The following is a 13,167-nucleotide window of genomic DNA, read 5'->3' as shown; positions in this document are numbered from 1 at the left end:
AACAGTAACCACACTCAACACACGGCACTCCTTCATTTGAGCATTCCTCGTTACAGGAAAAACATACGGAATCCTCGGTAGGAGGCGTTTCAGTCAGTCTGGGTTAGAAAAAATGGTGGCAGCAGTGGCAGCGGGAAACAAATGCTTGGTTTGGTTTGGTTTGTGGGGTTTAAAGTCCCAAAGCGACTGAGGCTATGAGAGACGCCGTAGTGGAGGACTCCGGAAATTTCGACCACCTGGGGATCTTTAACGTACGCTGACATCGCACAGCACACGGACGCCTCTTCGTTTCGCCTCCATCGAAGCGCAGCCGCTGAGGTCGGATTCGAACCCGGGTATTCCGGACAGTACCCGGGCTCGAACCCGACCTCGGCGGCTGCGCTTCGGTGGAGGCGAAACGAAGAGGCGTCCGTGTGCTGTGCGATGAAAACAAGCAAGTGCGCACCACTAACCTGCGAAATGCAGTAACCTTTAGCGTACGGCAAGACGCTGTCACTGCTGCCAAATGAGCCGGTGGTGGTTCAGTCCTCTTTATATCAAGGCAGGTAGGAGGCCTGTGACGTGGGCTCTGCTGACGTCACTCCGAAGCTTGACACGTAGACGCCGCCAAAAAGGCCTTGCGCAGCAGAAGCAGCATAACTGTTCCACGACAAAAACGGTTCGTTGTCGGCTCGGCTAGCAGCACCCGCGATACGGCCACTTCGATGAAGCAAGCGTGCAGATGTGCCTGCGAAATGCAGTGACCTTTAGCGTGCGGCAAGACGCTGTCACTGCTGCCTCATTCATACGAAAGGGGAAGCTAACGACCTTAAAAAATACAGACCAATCAGCTTAATATCTGTTACGTATAAGTTATTTACTAAGGTATTCGCTAATAGAATCAGGACAACCTTAGACTATAATCAAGCAAATAATCAAGCATGTTTTCGGAAACGGTACTCTACTATCGATCATATTCATACTATCAACCAGGTGATAGAAAAATGCTCGCAATATACCCAGTCGTTATAGATGGCATTCATTGATTACGAAAAAGCATTTGACTTAGTAGAAACCCCGGCAGTGATGCAGGCATTGCGAAATCAGAGGGTAGACGAGCCGTACATGGAAGTGCTGGAAGATATATATAGTGGCTGCACAGCAACCATAGTTCTGCATAAAGAAAGGTGAAGGAAAGAAGCCAACAGTCGGCGAGGCCAAGGAAGGCGTAAGGGATGTTACTTTATGTCCTTTTTTTTTTAATGTTCACTTGGATAATCACAGAAATTAGTAATGTAATCTTGTTTAGGGGAAAGATAATTAAACACAAAGTAGCAGAAAAAACAACGTGCCGATGGTGGGAACCGAACCCACGACCTCCGAATATCGCGTCCGGTGCTCTTCCAACTGAGCTACATCGGCCGCTGTCCCCACTGCTACTTGCTTGGGTATTTATGTTGTCTGTATACAAACCTTGAGAGTGTTCACCAGCGCCACCCTCAACCATAGCGGCGGACGTAGCACGTCCTTTGTTACCGCCAGCGTCATGTAGAACGTGATCAAGAGCGAGGGCGAGAGCTGTGCTAGAACCCTCTACGTTACCTATGGCTTCAAGACTGCCAGAACCGAGACCCCCGTAAGCTACAAGCAGATAAATTAAGGGGAAATGAGGGTACTCGTTATGAGGGTACTCGTTCCTTCATGTATTATAACGAGTACCCTCATTTCCCCTTAATTGATCTGCATAAAGAAAGGTGCTAGGCAAAGAGAAACGATTTTCCTAGTACTATTCGCAGCTTGCCTAGAGGAATTGACCAGAGACTTGGAATGGGAGCAGTTAGGGATAAGGGAAGATGGAGAATACCTCTGTAATCTGCGATCTGCAGGTGACATTGCCTTGCTTAGTAACTCAGGAGATGAACTGCAAAGAATGATTGGTGACCTAGACAGGAAACGTAGAAAGGTAGGATTGAAAAGCAATATGCAGAAGACTAAGTTAAGCCTCGGGATAAACAGCAGTTTACGTTAGGTAGCGAAATACTGGAAGTAGTAAGTGAAGATTGTGTGAGCCCTCCCCGGATCTTCTTTCATTTGTACATACCATGACCTTCTTCTTCCTCTTGTACATACCATCGTCATCGTCCCGCAGCGCCGACTCCGGCGCGCGCTTGGGTTTTCTCCATCAGATTGAACGCTGGCACCGACTTACGCTCACGTCGCTGCATCCCCTCCTCCTTTTGTGCCCCCCCTCCAAGCACCAACCTACAACCACATCAACGCCATGACGACGGCTCAACCAACGCCTTCCTATTACGCACCTTGGCATCCCTCTCGCCCAGTGTGCTATTATTGTGCCGACGCATTCAGAACGAGCGACGTGGTTATGACGCCTCCGAAAGTGACATGTCTGCATATTATCAGCGACGACCAATTCCCAGCCAACCTCGTCGATTCTCTCCACCGCCGGTATCCTCGTCTGAACCAAGCCGGTCCCCTTCCCCATACCGCCGCTCAGTTTCGCCACTTCGACCAGCAACAACTGTTCCTGTCCATAATTCGGAAAACTAAGCGATGCAGTTTCCAGAGGTGAAACTGCACTTTGCGAACTTACAAAAAGTCCTCCTCATCTCCCGTATAATATGATTTCCGTTTTAGCTGAAGGATTACCGGTCGAAGCTTTGATTGACACAGGAGCTGCACTTTCTGTTATTCATGCTGATTTGTGAAACCGTTTGCGGAAAGTAACGACACCATATGATGGACCTGAACTTCGTGGAGCAAATGGCGTCCCTCTGCACCCTTCAGCAAAGTGTACAACAGTTCGAGTTGTTATAGACGGCGTCCGCCACCATGTGCAGTTTGCTGTGCTTTCACCGTGAGCGCATTTGATGATATTTGGATGGGATTTTTTGTCAACCACATCAGCGTTAATTTATTGTGGCGACCGTGTCATCCATATGACAGACAGTGATTTTTCACCTGACATTTCTGCACGGCATCATTCCCTCATTGCCGCAGCTGACACTGTATTGCCTCCACTGTACGAAACACTTATTACCGTTGTTTCTGAACACATCAGTGACGGGGATGTACTCATCGCACCTTCCCATCGTCATCTTGCACGTGGAATTGCCTTCCCATCAAGTCTTGTACGATTCCGCAGCAGCTCAGCGATAGTAGCTGCCACGAACACTTCCCGTGAATCCCTCGTGCTGACTAAAGGAACTTCCCTGCCATGCATTGTGGATGCTCACCCTATGTCCATGATGGCGCTCACTGCCCCGCTACCTCCGCAACGTGATTCATCGCAAGTCTCTCTTTCCATGCTGTCGAAGACAATCAATCCGAACCTCATGCCGCACCAACGTCAAGAATTGCTGCAATTGCTTCAAGCCCAAGAAGCCATTTTTGATGCCACTTCCCCACCACTGGGACGGACTAGTATTGCACATCACCGCATCCTTACCGAAGGTAACTCAATTGTACGCCGACGACCTTATCGGCTTTCTCTCTCGGAACGAAAAGTAATTGAAGAAAATGTCAATGAGATGCTCCGTCGCGGTATTATTCGTCCATCAACAAGCCCATGGTCCTCCCCAGTAGTATTGGTTAAAAAAAGGACGGATCAGTACGATTCTGTGTTGATTATCGCGCACTCAACAAAATTACCCGCAATGACGTCTACCCGATGCCGCGTATTGATGACGCCCTTGACTCTCTCCAAGGCGCCGAATATTTCTCGACCTTGGACCTCCGCTCAGGTTATTGGCAAATACCTATGCACGAGGACAACAAAGAAAAAACCGCTTTCGCAACTCACGAAGGACTTTACGAGTTAAATGTTATTCCCTTCGGCCTTTGTAACGCACCCGCAACATTTGAAAGAATGATCGATACTGTACTTCGTGGCCTCAAATGGAGAACCTGTTTATGTTACTTGGATGACATTCTTATCTTTTCTTCAACTTTTACCGACCATCTCACGCGCCTGAATGAAGTCCTCACGTGTCTTGCTTCAGCGGGCCTTCAGCTCAACACGAAGAAGTGCCACTTTGCAGAGAAGGAAATTAAAATATTGGGACATCTGGTTAGCCATGACGGCATTCGCCCAGACCCTGAAAACATAATTGCGATCTTGAACTTTCCTCGTCCGCAACGGACTACAGATTTGCGCAGTTTCCTCGGCCTGGCGTCCTATTTCCGGCGATTTATAAGACATTTTGCAACTATTGCTGCACCACTTCCTGAAATACTTAAAGCGCGCCGCCCTTTCCTGTGGACTGAACAGTGCAACACTGCTTTTAACGATCTAAAGCACGCCCTCACGTCAGATCCAGTTCTTGGCCACTTCAGCGACAGAGCTCCTACCATCCTGCATACTGATGCCAGTGGTTACGGTCTTGGCGCTGTACTTCTGCAGCGCGATGCAACTTCACGTGAGATAGTGATTGCCTTCGCCAGTTGGACCATGACTCCAGCTGAGAAAAACTACACCATTACCGAGCAGGAATGTCTCGCCGTCGTCTGGGCTGTTCAAAAGTTTCGCTCTCACCTATATGGTCGGCATTTCACAGTTGTGACCGATCACCATGCTTTTTGCTGGTTATCTTCACTGAAAAATTTGACAGGCAGACTTGGCCGTTGAATTCTACGCCTGCAAGAATACCATTTCCACGTCGTTTATAAATCGGGTCGCCAACACCAAGATGCCGACGCTCTTTCTCGCTGCCCGGTTTCGGAATCAGCCTGCTGTTTTTCTTCACAATGCATTTCCACCTCTGACCGCAGCCGATCATCGCTTCCACCGACGCATATCACTGCAGTTTCTTTTGACGGCTCTGAGAACAAGCACGCTCTCCGCTCACAGCATTTAGCTGATGCCTACTGTCGGCCCATCATCGACCGCCTTATCGGCGCTTCGAGCCCACCCAACGCTAGGCTTCGCCGACAGCTTCGCAATTTCAAGCTTGAAGATGGCATACTACGCCGCTACGCGTATTATCCTGATGAAACTCGCTGGCTCCCAGTCGTACCGCGTGTGCTTCGCCCACGTATACTAGTGGCTTTCCACGATGACGCTACTGCAGGTCACCTTGGTTTTAACAAAACATACGACCGCGTGAAAAGACGATTCTTTTGGCCTGGCCTGTCTATCACCGTAGCTAAATACGTTGCTTCCTGCCACCTGTGCCAACGTCGCAAGCGGTCGACATCTTCCCCCGCTGGTCTCCTACAGCCCCTTCCCCGTCCCGCCACACCATTCGACGTAGTCGGCAACGACTTATATGGTCCCTTACCTCTCTCCAATGGGTGTAACCATTGGAGTATAACAGCTGTCTACTACCTTACACGCTATGCTGAGACGGCCCCTGTACCGACTGGTTCCGCTGAAGAGGTAGCTAATTTCTTTTTGCGGTTAATTGTATTGCGTCATGGCGTTCCTCGGGTGCTTCTAAGTGACCGCGGGACGGCCTTCTTATCGACAGTCGTATCCGAAGTTCTTTGTGCGTCATTAGCTACCCTCCATAAGACAACCTCAAGCTACCATCCCCAGACTAACGGTCCGACTGAGCGATTTTACTGCACCCTATCGGATATGATATCCATGTACATCACACCGGATCATCGAAATTGGAATACTGTTCTACCATTCGTCACATTCGCCTGTAATACTGCAGTACAGCAGACTACCGGTTACTCCCCATTTTTCCTCGTTTTCGGCCGTCCTCCCACTACAATTTTCGACACTTCCTTCTTCTCTACGCCCGACTACTCATCATTACCAGTCCAGTTCTTATCCCGTGTGGCCAAATGCCGTCATCTTGCCCGCCTCAATACAGAAGCGTGCCAGCAAGACTGCAAGACCGCAAGAGTCGCTACGTTTCTAAGCATCGCGTGGTCTCTTTTCGTCCTGGTGACGAAGTACTGCTCTATACACCACTGCGCACCCCTGGCCTTAGTGATAAATTTCAGCGCTGCTATCTTGGTCCCTACAAGGTAATCAACCAAACTTCAGTAAACTACCAGGTCACACCTGTTGATCCCCCAGCTAACCTACGCCACCGTGGAACTGAAATTGTTCATGTATCTCGCTTGAAGCCGTTTGTGCGCCGCGGTACATCGGTTGGTTAGGAGCAGCCAGGCTGGCCGCTTCCGACCCCCCAAGCAGATTGTGTGAGCCCTCCACGGATCTTCTTTCATTTGTACATACCATGATCTTCTTCTACCTCTTGTACATACCATCATCATCGTCCCGCGGCGCCGGCTCGGGCGCGCGCTTGGGTTTTCTTCAGCAGATTAAACGCTGACACGGCATACCTTGCCTTGCCTTCACGACCTTGCCGTCTGGACCTGGCCTTCTTTCACAATATGTCTACTTAGGACAGGTAGTAACCGCAGATCTGGACAATGAAAACGAAATAACAAGAAGATTAAGTTTGGAATGGAGCGCAATTGGCAAGTACTCGAAGATTATTGGCGAGCACTCGAAGGAAAGTATACAACAGTTGCATCTTACCTGTACTCACCTATGGAGCTGAAACGTGGAGGCTAACCAAGAGAGTTCTACTTAAGCTGAGGACAACGCAAAGGGCTACGGAACGAAAAATGGTTGTGGTAACATTAAGAGATAGGAAGCGGGCAGAGTGGGTCAGAGTCCAGTGTAAATTAAGAAGAAATGAGCATGAGCAGGACATGTAGTGCGAAGAGAGGATAACCGATGATCACTTAGGGTAACAAACTCGATTCCAAGAGAAGGAAAGCGTAGCAGGGGGCGGCAAAAGATTAGGTGGGCGGACGAGGTTAAGAAGTTCGCAGGGGTGAAGTGGATGCAGCTAGCACAGACCGGGTTAATTGGAGAAATATGGGAGAGGCCTTCGATATTTGCTCAGGTCAATAACAAAAGTAATTTTTCGTGTTAGCCATGCAGCCCTAAAAACATAGCGAAAATTTGATGTCCCCAGAATCAAGGTCAATTTTTGCTGCAACCGCCTGTGTGTCTATTATGGAAATATAGTACATCTGTAAATTGAAAAATACCGTAATTAGTTAAGTATAGTATCTTCGCTGTTTTTACCCGACATTAACTTGTTGTCCAAACTAAGACCCCTTTTAACTTCATTCCTATTCGATCCTCTTGGCAGCGATCGCGTTTACGTGGAGGCGAAAGGCAAGGAGGCCGTATGCTGTGCGATGTTAATGCATGTTATAGAACCGCAGCTGGTCGAAATGTTTCGTCATCCTCCATCACAGCGACCCTCTTATTCTTAGTCAATTTCGGGCGTTAAGCCCCGTACACCAATCACCCGTGGGCATCTACGCATTAGCCAAGCTTACTTTTAGCACTTGTTCCTCTGCTACCGACTATGTGGCTATTTCAAGGAATGTGCCAGTACACCACCTTATGCACAAAAGACCGCAATATCTTTTATATGATCGCCGTACGTCTCACACAGCGGATTGATTCGTCCCTTGCTAGCTCTAAAGGACAGGTTTTGTTTTGTCGGGTTTAGTTTATAGGGCTTAACGTTCCAAAGTGGCACAGGCTATAAAATATCCCGTAGTGGAGGGTTCCGAAAATTGCGACTACCAGCGGTTCTTGACCCCCACCGAGGCGGTTCAGTGGTAACGATGCTTGAGTACCCGGGTTCGAACACCACTGTCGGCGAGTGCGTTTTGATGGAGGCGAAACGAAGAGGGGTCCGTTTTCTGCGCGATGTCAGTGCACGTAAAGATCCCCAGGTGGTCGAAATTACTCCGTAGCCCTCCACTACGGCTCCCCTTTCTCTACACTTTCACTCGCACCTTCTTCTCTTCCTTTACGGCATGGGTCATGTTTCACGCAATTGTAACAAATACTGCGGCTTTCTTTTCCTGTGAACAAAATAATATTAATAATTATGGGCTTATATAACGTGCACTAACCTGGCACAGCAAATCAGCATCTTGCTTTTCACTAAGTCTGGTTATAAAAGCTTTGTTCCCAAGTGGACTGCGCTGGTGACATGCCACGCGCAACACGAAACAGCGGCTTTGAGTGCAAGACCCGGCAAATACTATCTACCTCCGCAGAAGCAGGTGAAGGCGAGCAGTGAGGTCGTAGTGCTCCTACCCGCGGCAGGGAGTGAAGCTTAAAGAATGGCTCTTTTTGCTTCTGCGGAGATACCCAAGGCTTTATAAAACCGCTCGCTGTCTTCACGAGACCATCTGTGATTGTGCTAAGTCAATATTACCGTAAGTCCCATGATGCGCTTGGCCAGTTTCGTCGTGTTCGCGGCGCACATAGACATATTTGCAGGGATGTTGCCTCTAAGTTAGCGTTAAGTACATTATTCCCTAACAAGCAAAAACCATCATCTGACATTGTTTAAACCCTTTATTCTATAGCAGCACTGCCATCACAATACTGCATGTATCAAAACTGCATATAACTATATCATATTTACCTATAGCATATAAGACCCAACTAAGCCCCCCTACCTAGTTATTTTGGAGGCGTATTAGGGTACGGAGGTCTCTTATTGCCGCCGCCATTGGTCACAGTAAATGGAAAATAACAAATACGTTACCGCTCTTTTTATCTGCGATGCTATAGCAAATTCTCTTTATATAATTTCGCTTTAGTCGGCATTATTCGTGCAAAAACGCTTTTAATAGTTTTGCACAGGTAACGCCAGGTGGTCGAAATTTCCGGAGTCTCATAGCCTGAGTCGCTTTGGGACGTTAACCCCACAAACCAAACCAAACCAAACAGGTGCTTTGTTTTGAACCTTTAAATCCTTATAACAACGTTAACAAAAGTGCAATCGTTCTTCTAATTTACTTATTGTTTGCAGCATTGTAAACTACAAAATATACGTTTGAGCAGTCTGTGCAGGTGGAGTTTACATCATGTGGACATTATGTGCGTGGCACAGCTTACTGATAACACCATTTTTTATGGTCAACAACTAATCAAGCTTTTTTTTATTAGGTTGACTTATTCTACTGCAATTTTGGAGCTCTTGATCAAAATTTCTTAGTCGGGCTTGCGGTTCCAAATATACAATGCAAAATCTGTTTGTGCATAGGCTCATTAGGTTGGCTTTTCCACACTGCTTTGTAGTATATTGTCGTTGTTACGAGTGATAATCAAGAAAACAATGTTTACTTAGTCGGCGTTTTAATACACTGACAGTGTCTGTATTTGTTGCGTAGTATTTGAGGTAGACACCAATTTACGAATACTGAATGCCGAAAACTAGCTCAAAGTGATTTCGGGTGCGTATTTTTGACGTTCTTTAGGCTGAGCCACGACACCAGTTACGAAACTCTAAGCACCATGGTTAAGTTTGTTGCTGTCAGTTTTAAATTTCCTAATATTGTCCCTCAGCATGAAAAATAAAAACGCTCAATAAATATTTTTGTCACGAGTCATCAAATTGTTAAGTTCTGTAGCACACATGACGCACGCCTGGCTGTAAAACCCACCAGCATAGACCACACAGACACCTCTCTCTAATTCTAAACCACAAGTTTGTAAGTGAATAAACTAGCCCAAAAGCAATCGAGCCATTTTTATTCGAGGTAGATGTAACAATATTAGATTTTACAGCGGAAGCATTAGTGGGCTTGTCGAACCAGTGTTATTGGCGCCGAGAATTAGCCCTCTGATGCAGCGCGAAAACCCGCCGCCGCGCTTCATCGGACGTTCGGTGCGTGGAGCTGGTAGCGTTCCAGGCTTTTGCTGCTGTTGCTTCACTTCTTCTTCTACTTTGCACAACTGCTTCTTCTTCACACACCTGGCAAGAATTATTTGTACCGGTACCTATCTGCAGAATTATAATTTCCTGACACATTGTAACACAGCCTTCCAGTGCCCTGCCTACCCATTCCCTTAGCTGACCATGGCGCTCAACTCAGGGGGCCTCCCCATTCAAACTGCTCTCGACACATCCGTGTCTAGACACGGTTGCAGTGTCCTTGAGATTCGCGGACTGTCATGGAGAGTCGCGCCGTGAAACCAAAGCTTCAGCCGCGTTTGCTTGACTTTCGCAGACAGCCATTTCTTATTTGGCTTTTCGTCCCTATAAAACTCGCGCTTGAGCTTGACAAGAAGCCCAGTCAAAACGAAGTACAGAACTGTGTCAAAAATACGACAAACTATTTTATACTTCTGTCGTAAAAGTCAGATATTTCTATAGTTCTGTAGTACTTTTCTGTAGTACCGTAGTTTTTCTCTAGTATATTTCTGTTGTGTGTAGTTCTGTAGCACTTTTTTGTTGTGACTAAAGAAATATCAGATGTTACAACACACCGTTGTGTTGTCACAACCGGTTTTCCGTCTAAAACAGCACAGAAATTACGTCATAACAGAAACTTTTCTGTAGTCTTTTCATACTGGGTATGTCGAGTTTTTACGTAGGAGCAAATCATATTTATGATGATTTTAAGGCAAGTGTGTTCACACAAAAAACATATCAAAACCAGCTTTTTGCCCTAAGTGAGGGTACCGGCGACAATACCGGTTTCCATTACAACACGAAGCGCCGCTTTCAAAAATGCCTTCACAGCAACCATACGCCGTCAGCAATTCACGAAAATGTATTTCCTTCGATCACAGCTTGACACTGCAAAGGCATCGACACCTGGCATTTTTTTTCATCAATATCTAACCTCTGTAGTGCACTCTCAGCAGCAGGTCGAATTTCTCTTGCGAAATACTTTTTTTGTCACTCACATGGCAAGATAAACACATGCAACGATTTCTAATTCAACTTATTTCATCGGTGTCATTCGTGTTACTGTTGTTTTTCCCTGCTGATATCGCACATGCGCGCACAGGTGAATGTTTGGTACGGAATGCCAAAAATGATGGTAGAAAGATGCCAAAATCAATGGGGACGTAAGCTTGCTCTGACTAGAGGCAAACGCGTAAACATTAAATATATTGATGTCGTATGTGGCATACATGTACACTCTCCTACCAATATTTCAAGGGCACAGAAGGGCGCTCCAGAACGTCGTTCTTTATAAACACATAATAAAACTAGATACTTTCGTCACATGGAAAGAAAGGAGAAAAAAAAGAACGGACGTAAGCCCGGCATTTACGCCTCGAAATCCTGGTTAATGAAAATAAATTTAAGCCTTCAAAATGTACCTCGGAACAGCAGGCACTCTTGTAGCATACAGATTTTCTACAAAAAAAAAATAATCTTTGATATTTTTCAACTTTATAAGCACACGCTGACTGCAGAAAAATATTTAAATCAATCCCTACCGCCTGAACTACCATTCCCTTCTAGGAACTGATGCTAGTACAGAACTATTCGCCAATTAAGGCTTCCTTAGTGGCCTGGTCAGAGCAATATGATTTGTGACCACCTGTGCAAACAACGAAGATTTCGCCTACTCCCCTTTACTCCTATTCATGGCCATGAGCCTTCCTATTCAATTAAGGGTGTTCAATCAATCAATTACGGCTTATTTTATTAGTTAACTGAATAATAATATACTTCTCAAGATTTATTCTTGATTCTTTACATTAGGGAGGGCCATAACTTGGCAATGATATTAGTTGCTAAATCTTGAATGATGGGATCTGACTAGTGACTTAAAGGGTGACAGGTCATTGATCATGGCAGTATGATCAAGCAGTGGATACATTCACTGGCAGTCGGTGCGTACATAGACATGTGCTGACCTAAGGAAAGTTCTACGCACCGTCCATTCCTCCAGGATGCAATTTCGACTGCCAAATTTTCAGAACACTTTTGCAAACTTTATGTGGGGTCATATCGTTAATGGAACACAAGAGAGCATCGCATAGTGAGGTTTAGTGTTGCAAATCAAGTCCGGCTTAGTAAAGTGGACGTGACGCACTAGTCTAGCTTTTTTTGTAATTTGTAATAAGAAATTGGAAAAAAAACGCAACTTACTGCTACAAGCATATAAAATAATTTGAATTTCGGACGTGCAGAAAATCTGGCTTCTAAGTTTTCTCATGTGCGCATACAAGGTGTTAACATGGCATAAAAAAACAGAGGTGTGTTTGTGACAATTACTACTGCATAGTCTAGCAAATTACTATGTAAATTGATGATACGACTCTGTTATTGAGATCAGAAATTTCTCTTCATTTTTTGTACCAAAGGATGTTATGCTAGATCTAGCAGATAGATCAACCCTTTCTAGTTCTCTTTATTTTTCATTACACGAGCGCATACAGCTTGCTCCGCCGAAAACACATCGCCGTTGCCATCGCAGGGGTTGCAGAAAAATGCAGAAAAACTGGCCCGCAAAAAATAAACGCAGGATTTTTGTTAACTATTGGAGCGTAACCTTTCTTCGTGCAGTGTTCAGATGATGTCATATTATTTCACTCACCGTTGACAATCAAATTCAAAGCTACCTTCATATAGAATTCGAATATTTCTCTTGTAAAAATGCCCAACAGAAGCGCATACCATTCCCAGTTACGAAAACTATTCCTCTCCTTAAAAATTAAAATCAATTTCCCTTTTTTGTCAGAGGAACACCATCTTATTTTCTTTTCGCAGGCTACTTTCGGGACCAAGCAGGCAGCTACGACGACATGCTTCTGGCCATGGGTTACGCGGTAATCGCAGTGGGAGTCGCTGTCCTCCTCTACCGCGCCGTCGAAGTGTTTCAAGAACGAAAAAGCTGGAAACTACGATCCTGCGCCGCCTAAAAACAACAGAAAGCGGAAAGATACACCATTAGTTTCTAAGTGAGGAAAGGACAGTATACACCTGTGCGCGTTTCGGCGTTTGTTCTAGACAGCATGATATTTCGAATAAGAACATTCGTGTGAAGATGACCGTTCTGTGGGCAATGACGTGACTTGACGTCACCGTGAAGCCTGATTCTTTGCTGACAGCGAGGCCCGTGCCATGGTTCCTGGCAGTGGTTATGTGGCCGGCTAGACCCCGCCGCAAGCGGCGTTGACCTACCAGTCCCAGCCCCGTAGGGACAGGAACATCACGACGGCCTCATGTCAGTGCGCGTTAAAGATCCCTAGGTGGTCGAAATTATTCCGGAGCCCTCCACTAAGGCACACATTTCTCTCTTTATGCTTTCACTCCCACCTTCCTCCCTTACATTAAGGCTCGGCTCACGTGTCCACGGCGCAAGTATGACAAATAATGCGCCTATCCTTTTCTGTGACCCAATCATTATTACGAGGCA

The 13,167-nt window shown here is 46.2% G+C and overlaps 1 protein-coding gene across 2 annotated transcripts in view; it reads left to right on the top strand.

The window, feature by feature from the left end:
• Nucleotides 1-12,724, top strand: part of LOC146178013 (monocarboxylate transporter 12-like) — a 59,755-nt gene extending 47,031 nt beyond the window's left edge. For both annotated transcript variants that reach the window (XM_084581910.1, XM_084581909.1), the window contains exon 7: nucleotides 12,519-12,724. In XM_084581910.1, coding sequence (XP_084438036.1) covers nucleotides 12,519-12,670 — 152 coding nt within the window. In that variant the 3' untranslated portion in view covers nucleotides 12,671-12,724. The remainder of the gene's footprint in view (nucleotides 1-12,518) is intronic.
• The last annotated feature ends 443 nt before the right edge of the window (nucleotides 12,725-13,167 follow it).

Source organism: Amblyomma maculatum, chromosome 10 (genome assembly GCF_055883805.1).
Source record: "Amblyomma maculatum isolate TAMU_Amacu chromosome 10, ASM5588380v1, whole genome shotgun sequence".
Taxonomy (NCBI): Eukaryota; Metazoa; Arthropoda; class Arachnida; order Ixodida; family Ixodidae; genus Amblyomma; species Amblyomma maculatum.
This window is presented reverse-complemented; position numbering and strand designations above follow the sequence as displayed.